At 40.4% G+C, this 20,437-nt stretch overlaps 1 protein-coding gene across 2 annotated transcripts in view; it reads right to left on the bottom strand.

The window, feature by feature from the left end:
* The window catches only part of man1b1b (mannosidase, alpha, class 1B, member 1b), a 31,337-nt gene extending 12,441 nt beyond the window's left edge, over positions 1 to 18,896 (bottom strand). Inside the window, exons 1-12 of one of the 2 annotated variants that reach the window (XM_035955080.2) lie at positions 18,606 to 18,896; positions 17,856 to 17,975; positions 15,184 to 15,292; positions 13,326 to 13,444; positions 11,646 to 11,779; positions 9,470 to 9,579; positions 9,033 to 9,212; positions 8,365 to 8,513; positions 5,635 to 5,823; positions 4,722 to 4,912; positions 2,238 to 2,358; positions 1,024 to 1,218 (exon numbers count right to left, since the gene is read on the bottom strand). In XM_035955080.2, coding sequence (XP_035810973.2) covers positions 1,024 to 1,218; positions 2,238 to 2,358; positions 4,722 to 4,912; positions 5,635 to 5,823; positions 8,365 to 8,513; positions 9,033 to 9,212; positions 9,470 to 9,579; positions 11,646 to 11,779; positions 13,326 to 13,444; positions 15,184 to 15,292; positions 17,856 to 17,960 — 1,602 coding nt within the window. In that variant the 5' untranslated portion in view covers positions 17,961 to 17,975; positions 18,606 to 18,896. The remainder of the gene's footprint in view (positions 1 to 1,023; positions 1,219 to 2,237; positions 2,359 to 4,721; positions 4,913 to 5,634; positions 5,824 to 8,364; positions 8,514 to 9,032; positions 9,213 to 9,469; positions 9,580 to 11,645; positions 11,780 to 13,325; positions 13,445 to 15,183; positions 15,293 to 17,855; positions 17,976 to 18,605) is intronic. The other variant, XM_055011341.1, reaches the window with a different exon arrangement.
* Between the last annotated feature and the right edge of the window lie 1,541 nt (positions 18,897 to 20,437).

Raw genomic sequence — 20,437 nt, 5'->3', positions numbered from 1 at the left:
TCTTTGTTGTGTCTAGGAGGTGTGTAATTGGCCGGGAGGATGGCAGAAAGGGGGATGCAATGCTGGTTTGCTCTCCACATCTTTAAAATTCGGCAGCCTGCAGTGGATGGAGAGCCTCACTGACAGCAGCACCTTTTGTCTGGTCCCAGAGCCTAAACATTTTGTTGATACCTGTGATTCTGTAGATTAGTTTAGCCATAGCTCTGATTTTGCTTGGTAGACTTTCTTTTTCTAGTAGTTGTGTTTTTGTTGGATAAGTTTTTTGTTTGAGTGCTAGATCACCTCCCTTAGTTTGAATGGAGTTTTTTTGTTTGAATGTATCGCCCATTGAGTGACCTGTTTAATTTAAAAAAAAACTTTGTAAATAAACTTTGGATAAACTTCTTAGATCCTGTCAGTTGGTTTGGGGACTGGGAAAACATTTACCTTTTTTAACAAATATTATGCTATGCACCTTCCCCCTAGACGGGTGCATAACATCCAATCTTTGCAAGATTTTTTGCTGATCTGATGAGCAAAGTCATTTTCTCTATGCAAACTAACTTTGAAGTCACCTTTCCAAATCACTAATACTAGCTGTATAAAGTTAATTACTGTTACCCCTAGTATAGAAACCAAAGGTGTAGTTTATCACATTGACAATGGAAATGATCCACTAAATTTTAAGAGTGCTTTCTTGTAATTTACAGAGGGATCTGCATGTTTCACAAGTGACAACCTAATATATATATTTTTTTTATTTTACAGGAATATGGTATCAAAGACCAATTTAGGAAACAATGTATGAAAATAACCTTGCTGACTTCACAGAAGTTTCCTTTGAGTTGACCTATCCAAATATGTTTTGGGACCACTATATATGTGTGATCAATACTAAATCTAAGTCAAATTTACTTTTCCAAGGCATTCAGGCAACACCTTTATCAAGAATGACAGAAACGGAATGTGTCTGCAGGTAGGACTTTTGAAGACACTACCGAATTAGTTGAGTCTCTATACTCTTGGAGGTCTGAATCTACTTACCTTTACATCAATGTCTCGTGTGCTGCCTTGATGCATGTTAAAGTGGACTATCTCTGGACTGAGGCCGGTCTCCATCTGGATGTACATCTGGTAACAAGTCTCCATCAATTCTTTGGCTAGATCCATGTGGTCAGCAGGCAAGCCGTTGTGAGCACCAAGGGCCAGAGTACCTGGCAGGAAACAAACTAGATGGTCCTGAAAAAAAGAAGGATGTCTGTAAGTTTCAAAAGATAGACAGCTGAGTCTACAGATATATGTCCCAAACACATTTGTGGTGAAAAGACACTGACTTAAATAATTAGTTTATGAATGGAAAACAACTTCTTGAGAATACAGTTTCATCTCTGTAGCTTCCAAGTTGATCCATTATCTTCATTTCATAGTGAATTATATAATTCATATCAATAAGCTCTATTCTGTTAGTACAACTTTTTAAGAAATGATAAATCTTACTATATGTTGGCACAAAAGCCCAGAAAAGAAAACATGTTTTCAGAAGGTTTTCTCTGTTCTAAATGCCAGAGATGTTATATATACAATGGAGACTTAGGAGTGTGTAGATAAATACAGTCAAATAGCCTGTTGGGGTTCACATGTTTGTCCAATAGAGCCAATTTTCTTAGAACATGAAATTGTAACTATGACACTGAGCAATGCTTCCAAAACAGATGTTTCCGCAAAGGAACGCCAAATTCGAAAACATGGATGCTTCCTGCACACATCTTCAAGCTACAAGTACAAAGTGTCTCTACATTCACCACAGTTTCAAGGTGGCATCCAAGATTAGTGTCACAATTATGTATCTGACTAACTGTAAAGTATGTTTACGATCTCCACTTCTCTTCCCAAATTATTGTGTATTGTAACGGTCAGAAAAGTGTTTCTGCAGAACATTGTCATGTCAGAGTGAAGGTGACGTATGGACAGATGTACATAAAAACATAATGCAAATATCTACGGTCACCAGCATGGAGGCATAAAAATAAACCAACAACAGAATACTGTGTGGAAAAAGGAATCTCAATCCTCTGTGAAAGAAATCTAGACAGGTGTCAAAAACAATGACTGTTAATGTGGATGTTAAAGGTTGTTTTGAGGTTAAAATAGATTTAATAGTGAATGGTGATGTGAAAAATACACATGTAGCCAATTTGCATTCAACAGGGCAACATTCGGTTCACACCTGAGGTTATAAGAGTTTAAAGATGACTAACCATTTTCGGGCTGAACTGTCCATGTGAGAGCTCTCCAACAAAGGTAAGGCCATTTGGTGAAGACTTCTGCAACAGGTTCTTCTTTACACCCTCTATTGCCTGCAGATAGTCCTCCAAGAGTCTAAAATCACATTCACATAAGCATACTCTTCAGGAACAACATTCTGTTTCTGAAAATGAAATGGAGAAAAATCAAAAACACAGTGGCATTGCCCAAAAGGTAAGCAGCTGGGAGTCTGTGGAGACTGCCAACTATTGATTAAATTAGCAGCATCACACTTGGGCATCAAATGTAACACCTAAAGAATGGCGGCAATGAGTAATTCCTCTATGTCCTTTGACTCCAATGTACTACCAAAGAGACGGAGAGAAACACATTTCCAACAAATATTTCAGATATTTAAAGCTTCTTAATCTAAGCCTACATCCTCTTTCATTGGTTCTACTGACACAGTCAAAGCAACCAAATGCCTGCTGACAGTGACGTCTACAAACAATGTACACACATGACACTAGCTGGTATATAGACTTCAATTTAAAGTTAATACTGCTCCATTTTGCATGCATGGATCAATGACTGAAATGACTGACTCATCAAGATCACAGTAATGATATACATTGGCCATTTCCACTGTGTGTTCATCTGGCATCCCACTCCTCTTTCACTATCTGTATACCGTGTCCCAAAAGTTCGTTCTCCCCACTGGACAACATGTTTGACTGTTTGTCAACAAAATGGGTTACACCTGGTCAATCAGGTACTGTTTGGTTCTTTGTCTGGTCAAACTGTCAGGTCCCCGGATATAAATTTCTTGCTTGACCAAAATGCATTACACCTGGAACCAAATTTTGGAAGCGTTGTTACCATGGCCAAGAGTGAGGGTGGAAAAGCTAGTCTTTCAGAGTCTGAGATTCATGCACAGGCCATTGCTCTTTGAAATGCAGGAAAAACTCAACAGCAGAAAGCTCAAGCCCATGGCAGAAGTATCCTCTGGGTGCAGAAGTGGTAGCAAAAGTACAACAAAGGAGGATCCTTCAAAGACTTGCCTCGCTCAGGACGTCCATCTGGCCTAACTGCAAGAGTCAAGGATCTGATGAGAAAGGCCAAGGGTAAGAGACACCAGTCATGCCAGAAACTCAGTCAGAGGCTGAAAAATCTTGCAGATGATGTTTCTAAGAGTACTGTGCATCCTTATTTAACAGAAACATTGGGGCTGAAAGCTTACAAGAGGCAAAATACCCCGCAACTCACCAAACTGCAAAAGGAGAAGAGACTGGCTTTCGCAAAGAAGTACAGAACGCTGACTCCCAAAGACTGGGAGACCTGGATTTCCTCTGATGAATGCCCTCTCTACTTATTTCCGACACCCAGAAGCCAAAACAACCGTATCTATACAAATGATTGTGATAAAGTACCATCTTCTGAGCAAGTGAAATTCAGGGCCTATAGTTTGGTTTGGGGGGCTATGTCCACTTCAGGTCTATCAGTTGCACATTGTGCCTCAGGGTACCATTGTTAATGCACAATATTATACCAACAAAATAAAGGTACAACTTTCAGTTTTGGCCAGGAGGAAAAAAATCAGGGCCTGTGACTGAATAGAAAATGTTTAACAGATGCTTGGAAGTGGTATTTATGCAAGATGGTGCCCCTGCTCACACTACCCGTATGACTCAGCAATGGTGTTCTGAGGATCTACCTGGCTTTCACCATAAGGAGGAATGGCCACCAAACTCCCTTGACCTCAACCCGACTGAGAACTGCTGGGGAATCCTAAACAGTCACATCTTTACCAGTCTACCATCAACCAACAAGAAACAGCTCAACTCTAGGTCTGTGCGGGAGTCGGGGAAGATAGAACCATCCACATTCAAGAACCTCGTACATTCCATGTCTGAAAGACTGAAAGCTGTCATCAAAGTGAAAAAGGGAAATACTGGTTATTGAATAAATTGATTATATTACATATTCAGTCTTTCAGCTTTGTTTTTCTGGGGAGAATGAACTTTTAGGACACGACGTATGTTAGCACTTTTAAAATTGTCTTTGCAAAAGAGAAACAACTGCCTCTAAATAGCAAAATACATGCTGAAAATGGCAAGTTTTGCCGAAGATTTGGATAATGCGATAAGGCACGCCTGTTTGTTTGTTGCAGTGAAACCCAAGAGACTGACAGCAAAGTTTACATACTTTTGTCACATCGTGATACATAATACTGGATTACTTCCATTAACAAATAATGTATAGTGGTGTATAGTATTTTGATCTAATTTGTTTCTTTGAAATTGGTGTGAAAATTGGATGATGTGTAGGCCAAAGTCTTGCAGTAATATAGGACATTCCAAAGTCTTCACAAACTTTCAAGCACCACTGTAATTGTAAATACAAAACAATTTGTGGGCTACCACTGCAAAAGTACTAGAATGGTCCTTTAAGGCATTACATATCATGGTGTCACATTAATTTCATTAATTTGGACTCACTGGTTCTCCTTTTTGCCTCCCTGAATCCACTGCTTCAGCAGATATTCATAATAGCTATCTGCTCTGGCTCCCAGTGTGTAGATGCCTTGATGGGTGAACTGCCCATTGTTTGTGTTGATGAACATTGGCACAAGACCATCCAACTTGCCATCCAGTTTGTGGACCTGCTTCATAACTTCAGCCACTGCAGCCTGTAGAACCAATGATAGAGGTCAGACCAGTTAGGCTGTCGGGATTTCTTTGTCATTGCATAAAGTCACACACTGGGAGTATCCCTATCAACTCAAACGATGAATTCAGTCCTACATTACTTGTGAGGCCCTGTAGTAGAGCATGTCCTTACTCCCAAAACAAGCATAAAAACATGCCAGAATAAATGTGTGGATGTGGAAGTATGTCCCTACCTTTATTCATGAGCATGATTTCTTGTTTTCATGTACAGATGCAGTCAAATAGTCCCTGCTTTCATTCAGATATGCTGCTGCTTTTAAGCGGAATTCCTGTGCTCCAACCTAGCCACTTCACTGTGCACTAAAATTGCTTCTGTGTGCTCACGAAGGTGTCGAAGAATTAATATTTAACCAGTGCATACATTTTGTTGATGAATAAGAGAAATTCTTTGTTACAGTGTTGCTAATCATACAAGGTCTAAATCCACATGACTCCTGCAAAGTCTGGAGACAGTCACCTAGCCTCTAGTGCTTTGACTGTTTGATATTGTCACCCCTTTGTTGTTTGCAAGACCACTTAATGTCTTTACTTTTTGGCATGTTTCAGAACTAACATGCAAACCACCCACTAATATATTATAAAAAAAAAAATCCCTATGACAGAAAATTTTGGAATAGAACTTTGAGTTCTTCAACACTGGGAAGATCCTAGACAAGCATGATTGTATCTCTTGGTCAGTTACCTGGTACTGTGGTTCCTGGGTGAGGCGACTTAGCTCCCTAAACTCCAGCTGGATGCTTGTAACTTCGGCTACAGTGCTGTCTGAGGTCCAGCGAGGTGGGTGGGCTATGCCCTTCCCAATGTTCACATCAGAGTAGGGGATCTTGGACGGAGTGTTGAAGGCAGGCATTAGCCTGGAGCCAATGTCTTTCTGTGAAGAATACAGATTACCAGCAGATGTTTGCAACTGAATGACACTGAAAACCACAAACGGTAGTGTCACAGTTGAATGACTTAATTTGACATCTACATTTTGATGAAAGGTGTGTAGCTTTGCACTGGGCATGCAGCCACTTTGAGTTGTGTTGTTGTTTCTGGCAAGGATATGTGTTGTTTTTTCTTCTCATTAATGAATCATTATGAATGCCTTGCTTTGCAGTTTGCGGCTCATGCATTATCAGAGGCAAAGTTTTCTCTCAGGAATGCTAAGATGATTAAACTGAGATTGTTCTGCCACTACAGAAGAACAATCTGAAACAATTTCAATTAACTATTTGATTCTAAGAAGCACAAACACCTAAAATATACTCCATGACCTACCTCAAAGATTTTTTTTTTTAAATAGTACCTTGATTACTATTAAGTTTCTAACTTGTTCTTTAAAGACATCAACTTTAACAAGAAGCTATTCATAGATCAACTGATAAGGAAAATAAAAAATCCTTAGCTGCCCAAAGTATTTCTACATTTGTTTTTTTTTTGTTTTGTTTTTTCTAATCATTCATTTTGAAATATTGTCAAAACGTAAAGAAACAGACAAGGCCTTTTATTCAGGCTGCTGGACCCACTACACCATGTTTTACACTGTGGTCCAGAGTAGTCCTTGAAAGCACAAGGAAGGATCAGTTGCTGCTTTCAGTGACCCTGGCAAAGATAGATAGGGAGATAAATCTGAGAGCAATGGGAATATCTTTCAAGTTTTATTAAGTTAAGTAAAGGCAGAAACAACAGGCAGCGGGAGTTGGGATTGGAGGCAGTTGGATTCATGATAATGTGCAGGCCAAAATTTGTGACAACGTAGATGTCTGCAATGCAAGTGTGCTGACTGCACATGCACTCGATTAAAGAAATGAGACTCAGAGCAAATGTTTCTTTTTAGGAGAGGTTGTGCGAGGAGATCCACACCTTCATAAGCCATCATTAAAAGAGATGTAATTGAAGTAGTTGCTGCCTAACTTTGGAGGTGCTTTGTTTGCTACAGCACAAAGAGAAGTTCGAAATTATCCTGTGCCATGTCTGCCTGCAGGCTTGGGACAAGAAAGTATGTTCTCCTGGAAGGTGCTACTATTAGCTTTATGCCAGATGTAACAGGCCCCATGTTTTCCAAAAAGTTCGTCCTTAGACTTATCAGTCCACAGGATGATATTCCAAAAGTCTTGGGGCTCATCCAGATATATTTGGGGAAAAGCCAAACAAGTCTTTATGTTCTTTTTGGTCAGTACTGTTTTGCATCTTGCACCTCTCCCATGGATGCCATTTTTGCCCAATGTCTTCCTTTTTGTGTCAATGCTTGGCTGGGGCTCCCTTTTCTCAAACTACTACAACCATGACATGGAGGCAATCAGCCTGTGGCATCGCTGAGGTGCAATGGCTGTCCCGGTTGCCTGAATAGTGGCATTCAGCTCTTCCTTATTGTTGGGTCTGGTTCATCCCATTCTCCTCTTGACAACATGTCACAGATTTTCTATGGTGTTCAGATCTGGTGAGTTGGCTAGCCAATTTAGCACTGTAATGCCATGGTCAGTGAACCATTTCTGAGTGGTTTTGGTAGTATGAAGAGATAGCAGGTCCTACTGGAAGACAAAATTTGCATCTCCAAACAGCTCTTCAGCAGACAGAAGCATGTACTGCTCCATAATCTGCTGGTAGATGGCTGCGTTGATTTTGGACTTGACTATACATGGTTACGAACAACAGCAGATCTTTTAATTTTGATAAGAGGTTATCAAAATTAAAAGGAATAAAGGCTCGAAATATTTCCCTTTATGTGTAATGAGTCTAGAATACATATAATTTTCACTTGGGCAATGTCTAATGAAGAAAAATATTTCTGTTTTTCCACCATATTCAAATTATATTAGATACACCAGTACATGTTTAATGATGTTTAATTCAGGCCACTCTGAGTGCCTTTCTAAACTCTTCACCTTTTGTTTCTTGAAGCAGTTCATGGTTGACTTTAACATATCCTTTTTGTCAATGCAGTTCGCGAATTGGGAGCGCTCTGTCTTTTTACGGCGTTCTCTTACTTTGTAGGCAGTTAACTTTGGTCAGTGGCTCAGAGAAACCTATCGCTATTGAGTGTTTCTACAAGGTTTAAAGATCTGAGATTAGGTGACAGTTTCCAGTGCGGATTCTTCCTGAGATGGTTTAACCGCTCAGTTTTAGTCCAATGAGTTAAAGAACTAGACTTCACAGTTCAAGAATTTACAAGCATAAAGGTTGGAAAACATCTGCATATGCCACAATATTTGCATAAAACTGTACACGCTGGTGGTAGCGAGATTATGAGACTGGAAAAACAATAACACTCATAACAAAAATTGAAGTGTTGAAGTAGCGTGCAGCTCTCGCTTCACAATTATTGGCAGTTGTCATACATGGAGAAAGTGCATTCTTCTGTGTGCTTAAAATATGCGTTATTTCTTTTTACAAGTCTTAGACTGTGAAATGAGTGCGTGTGGATACTCACAGCTTTGTCTAAGAACAGGGTGTCTCCAGTCAGATGGTAAGTACTCAGCAGGCCTCCCAAGATGCGAATGGTGCTTTCAAACAGATTGACATCAACATTTTTGTTGAATGTGAGCTCTGTGGCCACCCATGACTTCGCTTCCTCAAATTCTGCAACATATAACATTTTAAGAATAAATATATTACAATATATGCTCTATTTATGTATTATTTTATATTAACCATATATAAAATAATAAAGTGAAATATATATTTTATATCACTATAGAAATATATTTATAACTCAACTCATTACAAAGAAATGTTTTTTCTATTTTCTCACTACTGTCTCAATCAGTGATAAATTACTGTATATGATATTTTTGACTAAACTCTGGAGCTATGACGGGATTGAGGGCATGCTGTATTTAGCTTTGTTGTCAAGAAATGTGCTTGACAAGGTTCTGGAGATGATTTTATACTTTTCAACAGAATGATTTGTTCCAGCTACTGATGCCATCTTCTGCAGGCTGCCACATTTTCAGAGCAACCTTTCATACATGCAAAAAGACAGTATTGACTACTGATTATAGATTTTTTTTGTGTAATATTGGGTGGCATACCTAAAAACAGTAATGAAATCGTCTTGAGGAAGAAGTACTAAGTTGGGAGGTATAAAGGTTAATATACCTTCTTTCAGGTCAAGGATCCACATGGTATCCAGGGCATCAATAAGCGTTAACCCCAGACCAAACCACTCGCTGTAAGACTTGGAGATGGGTCTGAGCTCATCATGGCCCCAAGCAAACTCTTTATAGCCCTTCCAAGCATGTCTGAAAGCTTCTTGCACTGCCTCCAGCCAGCTAGATTCTAGAACAAATGATACAAACGAGATGAATGCTTATTATCCCATTAAAGTTTACAGAGGGATTTAGAGGATAAAGGGAAAAGTTACACTCATTTAAACTCAATTGCACTTCAAGGAGGACATAACATTTCATAGTCACAAAAAGCACAGTCACAGCCCTACAAACTGTTATGCATTCATTACAATTCTGTTAGTTAATTGATTTGACAAACAATGATTTAAAATCAACACAGGAACTGGTAAGAAAAAGAAGAAATACCTAAATCTTTGGAGGTTTTGACTTCCCGGTTGGCAGGTGCATCCTCTTTATTTTCCCCATTCTTGGTGCCTTCCGTGGCTTCATCAGTATCAATCACAGCCCCACGCCAGCTGAAAGTCACCAGAGGATTAATAAATAAGGAAATAACACAAATGATACAGCCAGATGAAAAAGTAGATTGTTGGCTTTGTGAAATATTTGATCCCTTCTGAAACAGTGACTTCTGATAAAAGTGATATAAAACAAATAACATGAAATACATGAAGAAAAATTGGTCTCATCTTTACAATTTCATTTAATTAAAAATACATTTTTTCACATGAAATGCCATTTATCACACCTTCAAATTCATAAAATTAAAATTAGTGGTTTCTGATTAGGTGCCAGTGATTAAAACCTCAAGGAGTGACGGGGCCTGGAGTCCATCCCAGGTGACTTGAGGTGACGGCAGGGGACACCCTGGACAGGTCACCTGTCTATCACAAGGCTACATAGACAACCAAGCACACTCACACTGACACTTACGGACAATTGAGAGTCACCAGTTAACCTCAGCATGTTTTTTGACTGTGGAAGGAAGCCGGAGAACCGGGTGGGAACCCACAAGGAGAACATGCAAACTCCAGACGCAAAAGCCCCAGGCCGAGATTTGAACCAGGGACCTTCAAGCTGTGAGGTGGCAGTGCTAACCACCACAGAACTGTGTGGAACCCGTCTTATTTAAGCCTTGATATCTAGACTCTGCTGTTCTCTTTGCTATTCAAGTGTGAGGTGTTATCATGACAGGATATAAAGTGGTGTGTACGGCCTTCGGGGAAAAGGTTGTGCAGGGCTCCAGACTGCAACCAAAATGGAGTGTGCGAGTTAAAATTTCACATGGTCACTGTGGTGAGAGTTGATCATCAGGATGTTTTAGGGCCCTTCTGGCTGGCATGGACAACTACTGCACTAGCCAATATGGTTGAAAGTTGTACTTTCTCTTTCAGTTTCCCTGTAACTGTGTTCCAACGATGAAATGTTCTATACGTGACAATTTTTTTTAAAAGCTACTGCTGACAGAAAGGAGAAAGCTAGCACGCAACCAAATCATGTGCTGGTACAACAAACCGAGAAAGCTGTTAGCACCAGTGTCACTATTGGAGAAGTTAGTTTGGAGCCTGGGTGGGTCTGGCAAAGAATTTAAAAACTATTTGAAATCACTCATTCCACTCTAAGTAAAATCATGTACAAGTAGCGCAGATTTCAAATGATTGTTAATGTTTCCAGGACTGGCTGCACAGCAAAATGAGTCCAACATCAGCCTATTTGATGCAAAAAGAAGTCTGTACGAAAATTTCAAAGTAACTCTGTAGCTGTTGGTGTAAAAGTGCTGCATCTACAATCAGATAGAGATCTGACTGACCTGCATGAGAGGAATGTCAAGAAAAAGCCTCTGTTATCTACAAAGAACATTTGGACAAAACTAATGTGCCAGTGAACATACAGGCAAAAAGCTGCCCTTTGCAGTTGTTTGGTCCCAGTAAAAATCAAGTGTAGATGGTCAGCTCAGTGCATCTATCATCACTCATATCTGCCTAGTAAAGTGACACAAACCAAAGACAGACTTTTCAAATGATAAAGCTGAATGGATTTTTCAACATAATAATGATTCTAAGCGGACTAGCAAATTCACCAAGTTATTTCTCGAAAAGGAGAAATAGAGGGTTATGGAATAACCATGTCAAATTCCAAATCTGAATCCTACTGAAATGTTTGACTGAACATCAAACAGGCAGCACATGCAAGAAAACCCTCAAACATCTTGCTATCTTGCTACTGTAGGAATTTTGCAGAAAGAGTGGTCAAATTATGCAGAACGTCCACAAGAATTTATTTCGGCTCAAAGGAGGAATACTAGCTTCTTAATTTTCCTAAAAAACAAAAAAAAATTATTGATATTTTGTTGAATAAGTGACTGTAAACGATAATTTGCTTTGTGGCTATGTTCAAGTGTATCACCTTTAACTGAAACTGTCACCGTACCAAATAGGATCAAACCTAATGGACACTGCTGAGTTTTTGGGTTTTGAGTTTCTGAAATGTGTTAAAACCCAAACAATGTCCATGGGACATACATACTTTCCCACCACTGTAAAAACAAAACAAACCTCAGTTGCAATTACACTTTGAGTCTCACCTGATGACTCCCTTTTCTTCACCTTCCTTCTTGCTGTCAGCTGCCCTGTCTTCAACCACTGTCTCTGAAGCATTTCCTTTTTTCTGAAGACGATTCTGAAGGACAGGTGGTCCTCTTTTATTGGATAATTTCCTCTGTAACATATGGCAATACAAGCAAGTCACTTTGTTTAACCATTCACCACTTCATTTAAGAAAGCTGTTCAGAAAGAGGTGCAGATTCACATTACAGGTAAATGTTACATATCAATTTGCCACGACATTAAAACCATTGACAGGTGACCTAAGGTTATGAACATAACCCCAGTTCTCTGAGTGAGGGTCAAACTATGGGAATGCCTCCTGTGTGACCTCATCAGGGGTTAAAATACAATGTTGCTTAGCACAGGTTTTCCTCCACGTGGTTTTGCCCAAGAAACAGATAACTGATTGCTCCATCTAAAACTCTCTGTCCTGACCAAATAAGCTTGCAGAGTACTAATCAGACACAAACCATGCAGATGCCACTCAGAGGAGAAAGACAGGGGATAAAAGGCAGTCAGTTCTATACAAGTGCTCAAGCATGTAACTTTTCAGATAGATTCAGTTAGGCAGCATACTGATCTTAGTATTTCCCAGAGAAAACTGAGGGCATGCATTTTTAATGCAACCAGTTTCAAGATTTTAAAACGAGAAATGGAGAGACAATGTAATGAAGTGGGAAGACAGTTTACGGTGTGCACCGTTTATGAATTAACACACTAAAGGGTGCTGGCTCACTGTATTTTCCCAACATGGAATAGGCTAAATTGAAATCACTGCCAGGTACGCTGAAGGTTGAGGAGGCTATACCTTTATACTCTATACCGGACACTGAAAAGGGGCCAGCTCTCAAACATCCGCCACTTATACTTGCATAATAACTTCACTGATGCCGCTCTAGTGAACCTATCAGTGTCACTCACAATGTGAGGGAGTCTCACCATGTTCAGATCAAACCACCCACTGGCCAGGTACACAAAGCCAGCCTCTCCACGGACGAGAATAAAAAAAAATCTACAAGGATCATGGACAGAGCCTTCGTCTTGGGCAGGGAGAAGAACACAGGGTACTGAGAATCCTTCGCTGACGCATAAAGCGTCCAAGGTTGCCTGACCGCAAGGCAGCCAAATCCATTTTACCAAGTTGGGGTGGACTGGATCCAGTCCTGCAATCTGCATCCAGCAGGTTACCTTTTGATAACAGATTCGTTCTGCAGTTGAGGATATCTCTCAACAATTGCTCCAAACTATCAATCTGTGTGTCAGTGTGTGTAACTGAGGGGACCTCAGCCCTCATGTCTGTTTATGTAAGCCACAACGGTGGAACTGTCTATCATCACTACAACATGCTGGCCCCTCAGCCTAGAGAGGAAATAGTTCACATATTCAAATACTTAGTTGGAGCCCTACTCCAACACTAAAACAGATTTTGGCAACCACTCTAGGATCTACAAAACAGCTTTTTCACTACTTTAGCAAACATGACATGTATATTTTTAGTGACACTATAATGACCTGCAGAATAGTGCAAATTAGTGGATGACAATTACCATCACCTGTGAACGTAAAGTAACATTTTTCACATATTACACATGAAATGTGTAAGTCCCTTGAGAAAGGGTGTCCTAACCAGTGGAGAACAGAAGTAAATGTATAGAAACCTGGGAGGTTAGTTCTGGCAGTGGTGGTGGACCCTGTTTGGCCGGCTCAGGCAGCACAAAAGGGACGAAGGGCCCCAGAATGCTGTCACTGGCTGTGTCTTGTTTTCCACCTGTAAGGCCTCAATAGACATAGACTTAAAATTAAAGCAATGCAGGAACATTTTTCAAGTGTGACAGGTTGACTTGACGATTACTGAAGGTCATTGGTGAGGACCCTTCAGGAGCCCCACCAATGACTGGACTTTTTGCTACAGTGGTGGCAAAAAGTTTTCGGACACCATGCATTTGTGAAGTATTGCATTAAGAATCATTCTTGGGTCTTCAAGTGCAATTTCTTTTAGCACAGTCACAGCCAAAATACTAAACAAATCCAAAAAAGTCATTAAAAACTTCAAACTGATCGGTTCCATAAAAATACATTAGAAATTTTGAGTATTGGGTCATTTTGGTACCAGTGATCCACTAATGAAGGTCGTGCCTTTTATTAAAATACACAATTTTTGCTGCTGTGCTATGTGTCTATATAAAGCAGCACATTTGAAAGTTCTTCAGAGACAAAAATGGTTAAAACAAGGAACCTAACGCAGGAAACATGCCTGGAGATACAGATTCTCAGCCAGGAAGGAAGCAGCTGCTGCCAGATATCTAGGAAGTGCAGATGCAGTCCTTCATCCGTTCGATACACTCTGCAGAAATACAGATGAACCAACAGCTTGGCGTGTACGTGGCCGACTTTTAGATCATGGCTTAAGGTCCAACAAGGCTGTCAAGAAGCCCCTGATCAATGAGAGACAGAGGTTAGCCTGGCGTTGTTGTGCCCAAGCACACAAGAACTGGACAGCCAGGAAGTAGAAGAAGATTCTGTGGTCAGATGAGTCCAGTTTCCAGCTTTATCTTCCTCCTGCTAATGTGAGGCTACTCAGAAGTACAGGTGAAGCATTATCTCCAGCATGAACAGCACCTACTGTCAAGCATGGTGGAGGCAGTATCATGGTTTGGGGAAGCATGAGTGCTGCTGGTGTTGGTCATCTCACAGTGAACTCTGCCAAGTATTGTGTCATTCTCCAAATCTACATGCTCCCTTCTGCACACGCACTGTTCTGTCAAGGTCAAACTGGATGTTTTAACAAGATAATGCTCCTTTGCCACACATCCAGGACCAGTAGAACTTGGCTGCAGGAGCACAGTATCCAGGTTTTAGAGTGGCCAGCTCAATCCCCGGACAAGAGCCCTATTAAAAATATGTGGTGGATTATCAAAAGGTCTGTTTCAAAGCATAAACCAAAGAATTTAGAAGACTTAAAAGCAGTAATTCAAGAAGAATGGGACCAGATTAGCCCTCAACAGTGTGAAAGGCTGGTGGGGAACATCCAGCCAGGATTAGAGCTCTACTGCTGCTAATGTCAGGACTACTAAATATTAATTTAATGATGTGATGGTTTATTTATTTTTTGTTCAGTTTTGAACACATTCTCTGTTACTTGTTGACTTTGATACCGACAATGTTGAGAAATGACATATTGAAACTATCAAGATTTTAGTTTTGTTTGTTTTTCTTGTAAACAATAAATAAAAAAAATCATTTGTATTTGTTTGTGTTTGTCTAATGCAGCCACACCTTTTGAAATACAAAAAAGATTTTTCCACAAATATTTCATGATAATATTTGAGACTGTGTAAAATTTTAAGGATGTCCGAAAACTTTTTCCACCACTGTATGTCTACTTGTTTTGACTGTACTCTTAAAAGCTAAAGGGAAAACAATCCTTATTGCATTGGCATTCAATAATTCCAGCCTTCAGGAGGTTCTGACAGCCTACCAGTGGCTCAGACTCATAGGATATAAAAGGAGTCTTACCTCTGAGGTGTTCTGTGACAGAAGGATAAGAGGCTATTCCACAAATGAACAGGAGGACAAGGATGAAAAGGATGAGGCTCCGCTGAAGCCTGGACAGCTGCTTCCATTTCTGAAGGTACATAAAGTGAGGAAGACAAAAAACAATGCCAACTTAGATTCTGAATTTTTCATGATTTTAAGAGTGCAATGTTTTTCTAGCAGCTGACATTTTTCATTTGAACTAAAATGATTGTGTGCTTTTGTGTTGCTACAATCTTTTGAACAAGAGAACGATAAATTTAGTGCTTCTGTTGCATACTGATCAAGCAATATTAGTACTAATCACCAGTACGCTTCACGGCAAATGTTTCCTTGATTTTTCAGAGACATATTATGCCATTTTTTGTACAATGATTACATCATATTAAAACAACAAACCCAACAACTTTGGATCTGAATCATGGTTCAGACCTTTATTGCAAGTTGAAATTTTTGTTGCCTTTGCCTGCAGCTTTTAAGCTAACAGGTGAATTGTGATGACGTATATCGAAGAGCTAACCATGAGCCTTGGAACAAAAGCTATTTTGTGTATTTGCAAGGACACAGTACCTTAGGCTTGTGGGTGATCACACAACTCAGTGCAAAAGAAGTCCTATTTTACTTGATGCAAAAGCAGATCTTTAAATAGGAGTTACTTGGACGTCATTGCAGTCCCACGGTTGTGTGGAAGTTCTTGCAGCCTAAACACTAGACCAATGTTACTGTTACAGCCACAGGTAACTGTGTGTCTTGTTTCTGGGGTGGATTCCTTTTTGGCCTTTGCGTGGGGAGATGGCATGTGTGGACCCAGGTGTAGTTGCTTTCAGAGCCTCTCCGGAACCCAGCCATTTCAACTGAACTCCAGAGTAGAAGACCTGCACTTCAGCCTTGTTCTCCCCGCCTCCCGACCTGTCTAATTGGGTCACCACCCAGTTCCCTCCACCTTCTGTTGACCAGGCACAGCCATCACCACACCTGAAGAGTATATATCTGCAACCTAAACTGTCAGTCAGGACGGCTGGTTTGATTTTGGTTTCTATTTTGTAACTTGAGTCTTTGTGTATTGTGTATTAAATGTGTGTGTTCTGAGGCACCAGTTTTGTGTAATTAGTTCTGTGCACTGTTTGTATTAGTTTCTGTTACTTGTGGTGGGTGTTGCTTCTGTGTTTAAGTTCGGCTAGGGAGTTTAGGTGTTTTGCTTGTGTTTAGTTAGGTTTGATACTCTGTTAGCCTTCTTTGGTCGTAATTTGTTCTTTGACTTGGCAACACCCACTGGTCTTGTTTTGCTTTGTTTGATCAATTTGCTACTGAGCAATAAATTCTTTTACCTGAACCATTAACATTTTGTTATTTTGTTTCATCCAGTTGACCCTAGAGGTTAACAGTTACATACAAGCTCTGTTATTTTATTTATTTTTCTAGTTGTGAAATCAGGTCAAAGTGATCTCCTATTAATTCATGACTATGCTTATGGCATAGTAGTGTATTTAATAACTTATGTAATGGAATTGAACTTAGAACTGTGATGATGGTTCTACAGCAGTATGAACTGCGAGCCAAAGGTAAACTGTCAGTACAGCAAACTGACTGTTCTGTATATGGTAACATTACCTGTGAATATGCATGTGTGCAAAGTAAGGGACCAAATATGCATCAGTATAAGCATGCAAAATGCCAGGAGGCTTAGCGGGATTTGAATACTGTTGGTGGGGCTAGTTGAATGATTACACCATATTAAAATGGCATAATACATCTCTTAAAAATCAAACAAGCTTTTGTCTTGAAACATTCTGGTAATCACTACGATTAGGTGTTTATCTGAGGGGAACGGTGGAGTGGGTCAACCAACATGAGTTGTGTGTAAAAACCTAGTCACAGAATATAGAATGTGCAAAACTTAGATACTGCTCCTGACCCAATTTCAATGTCAGAAATCATTCACAGAAAGTTTTTTTTAAATGTTTTATTTCTGTAACTATTTTTATTATGATGATTTTATTAACCACAGTCACAGCTTTGGTTATGATTGTTCTGTCTTATATGCCATTTGAATAATGGCAGAGAAAAAACCCAACAACTTTGGATTTGTTAGGTTTATCGGTTTAAAGTGTGTATGGTCTTTACCTTACTATGTGAACGGCTTTGAGATTATACATGTTGTGAATTGGCAATAAAAAAATAAAATGGAACTGAACTGAATCTGAATAAATGTGGAAAAAAATCACCAAAAATAAATAAAATACATGGTTGAAGCTCTCATCCTTGCATTAGAATTTAGAATAGTTAATATTGTGATGGTGCCCCATGTGGTAATGCTGTGCATTTGATTATGGAGGATCAGCAAAGTAAGAATTTCATTGTAAAGTGTAGCTGTCTGGTTTTCTGTGCATATGAGAACAAACTTCCTGAATCTTGAATAATGAACAATAGCTTTAAAAATATATTTAAAATAAGAAAAAGATTGCTAACAGATTTTTTTTTTTTCCAAATCGTTCAACCCTAGTCACATACACCTGCAGTCATGAGAAACTAAGGCCAGCATTGGACAACAAGGGACACAAAATCAGTGTCCTGATCAGGTTTTAGCAGGATGGGACACCAGAGGACTGTAAAGACAAGTGCAGAAAAGAGGGACAGCTCCTGGACCAGCTTACCCTCCAGCAGGACTGCCTCCTCCACTGCTTGCTGTTGTTGTAACTTCCACTTCCTTGTCCAGCAAAGCTTATAGATACATAGTCCTGGCGGGATGACAGGTGCATGTCTGTAACCAAGGCCTGAGTAAAAAAAAGAGGTTGGAGGGTGGTGAGAGGAGAGCTAGTAGGTTATACTGTGAAATTACAGAATGAACCAAATTGTCACACAAGAGCATCTTCACCCTGCTGAAACTAACTTCACTAACATAAATTGCTATAACCAAATGTCAAACTGATAGTTCACCCAATGCTGAGTAACATAAGCATAAATGCACAGTACGACTAACTACATATCTGTCACCACATCTGTAGACGCACAGCAACAGGCCAAGTAGATATTCATTTACGGACTACTTTATCAGCGTTAAATTAATATAAACTTTTTATCGACATGCAAAGCTTTCTCACTGATTGAAACCTATTATGTAGCGAATTAAAATAATATGACTTCATGACAGCGTTAATTTACCTTTCACTGAACAGGCTAAGTGTGATGCAGCTACGCTAAAGCCGCTACTTCGCTTACGCGTCACCGCCTCAAATGAACGTTTTGGCGGCTTCACCGCCCAATTGTGGACCGAGGCATGACTCGAGGCCTAAAACTACCGACAGCACGGCTTACACTGTCTAGCAATTTCTATGTTCAGTATTTAAATAACAATGCTTAGCTGATGACTTAACGCCTACTCATGCGTTAAATGTGTAACTGACCTCAAAGTATTAAATGCAACCAATCCAATCCGATCTACCAGCAGGAGGGACACAGTTCTCTGTTTGAGCTGCGTTAGCTCAAGGTTGATACAACAGCTCCAGGGGTCCCCCCATGCTTAAACCACTTCATCGATACTCCAAACGAAAGCAATGCAGCACGTAGCTTTAGTTGTAATATTGTACTTCTTGTGTCGATATTACACCGATGATCAAAAATCTACTGAATGTCACCAACTTGTAGCTTCCGACATGATGCTGATCTCTGACATCAACAAATGTGATTGAAAGGTGCCCATGCTGCTTTCAAGCACTTCCCCAAAACATCGTAAATATCAGAACTACTATATCTCAGTGTTAATATTTCAATAATTAATTTAAAGCACTGAATCGGTATTAATCAATCTGAAAAACAAATCAGTATTTTCACTACTATTAGTATGACGTTATTTTAAATTATTTCTCAACAACAATTTCTTCAAGTCCATATTATGACAGGCGTGCGATTTGTTACATTCTCGCGAAATACTTTGTTTCAAATGAAAGAAATGAACTCATTAATATTTGACGTTAGTATTAACTTTCTTATGTTTAGATTTTACATTTCTTTGTTTTTGCCTTTTTTCTCAGTTTACAGATTTCATTGGAAGTTGGAGTTATGCTATAATGTTTACACCTGCCACTGCTAGGTGAGAAATGAGCTTAAAAAGATCAAGACCAGCAGGTCCTGATGGAATCAGCTCCAGACTCCTTAGAGACTGTAAAGACCAGCTCTGTCAGGTGCTGCTGCACATCTTTAACCTGAGTCTGAGTCTGAGTCTGGAGAGGGTTCCTGTGTTATGGAAGACTTCCTGCCTGGTTCCTGTCTCTAAGACCAGGAACCCCAGGGAGCCTAACCACTTCAGACCTGTGGCCCTCACTTCTCACCTGATGAAGCCCATGCAGAGGATCGTCCTCAAGAACCTCCGTCCCCAGGTGAGCCCACATCTGGATCCACTGCAGTTTGCCCACCAACCGAACATGGGAGTGGATGATGCAGTGATCTACCTGCTGCACAGATCACTGACTGACTCACCTGGAGAAACCCAGCAGCACTGTGAGGGTCATGTTCTTTGACTTCTCCAGTGCTTTCAACACAATCCAGCCTTCTCTGCTCAGGGTGAAGCTTGAAGGAGCGGGAGTAGACTGTCACCTGGCTGCTTGGACCATCGACTACCTCACCAACAGACCACAGTACGTGATGCTTCAGGACTGTGTGTCTGATGTGGTAGTCAGCAGCATGGGGGCCCCACAGGGGACAGTGCTCTCCCCCTTTCTCTTCACCCTGTACACATCAGACTTCCACTACAGCTCTGGGAGCTGTCACCTCCAGAAGTTCTCTGATGATACAGCCATTGTCGGGTCTGAGGGGGACGAGCAGGAGTACAGGACGGTCATCTCTGACTTTGTTGACTGGTGTGAGCGAAACCATCTGCAGCTCAACGCCAGTAAGACGAAGGAGATGATCGTGGACTTCCGCAGGAGGAGGACACCCCGGACTGCACCTGAACATCCAGGGTTTGGACATTGAGATGGTGGACACATACAAATACCTGGGTGTTCACCTCAACAATAAACTGGACTGGACACACAATACAGAGATCCTGTACAAGAAGGACCAAAGTCGTCTCCACCTGCTGAGGAGACTGAGGTCCTTTGGAGTGTGCAGGACTCTGCTCAGGACATTTTATGACTCTGTGGTAACGTCTGCTATCTTCTATGCAGTGGTCTGCTGGGGAGCAGGGAGCACTGAAAGGGACAGAAAGAGACTAAACAGACTGGTCAGGAGGGCCGGT

The sequence above is a fragment of the Amphiprion ocellaris genome, chromosome 6 (genome assembly GCF_022539595.1).
Source record: "Amphiprion ocellaris isolate individual 3 ecotype Okinawa chromosome 6, ASM2253959v1, whole genome shotgun sequence".
Classification (NCBI taxonomy): Eukaryota; Metazoa; Chordata; class Actinopteri; family Pomacentridae; genus Amphiprion; species Amphiprion ocellaris.
The sequence above is the reverse complement of the archived record's forward strand: the minus strand, read 5'-3'. Positions and strand labels throughout refer to the sequence as shown.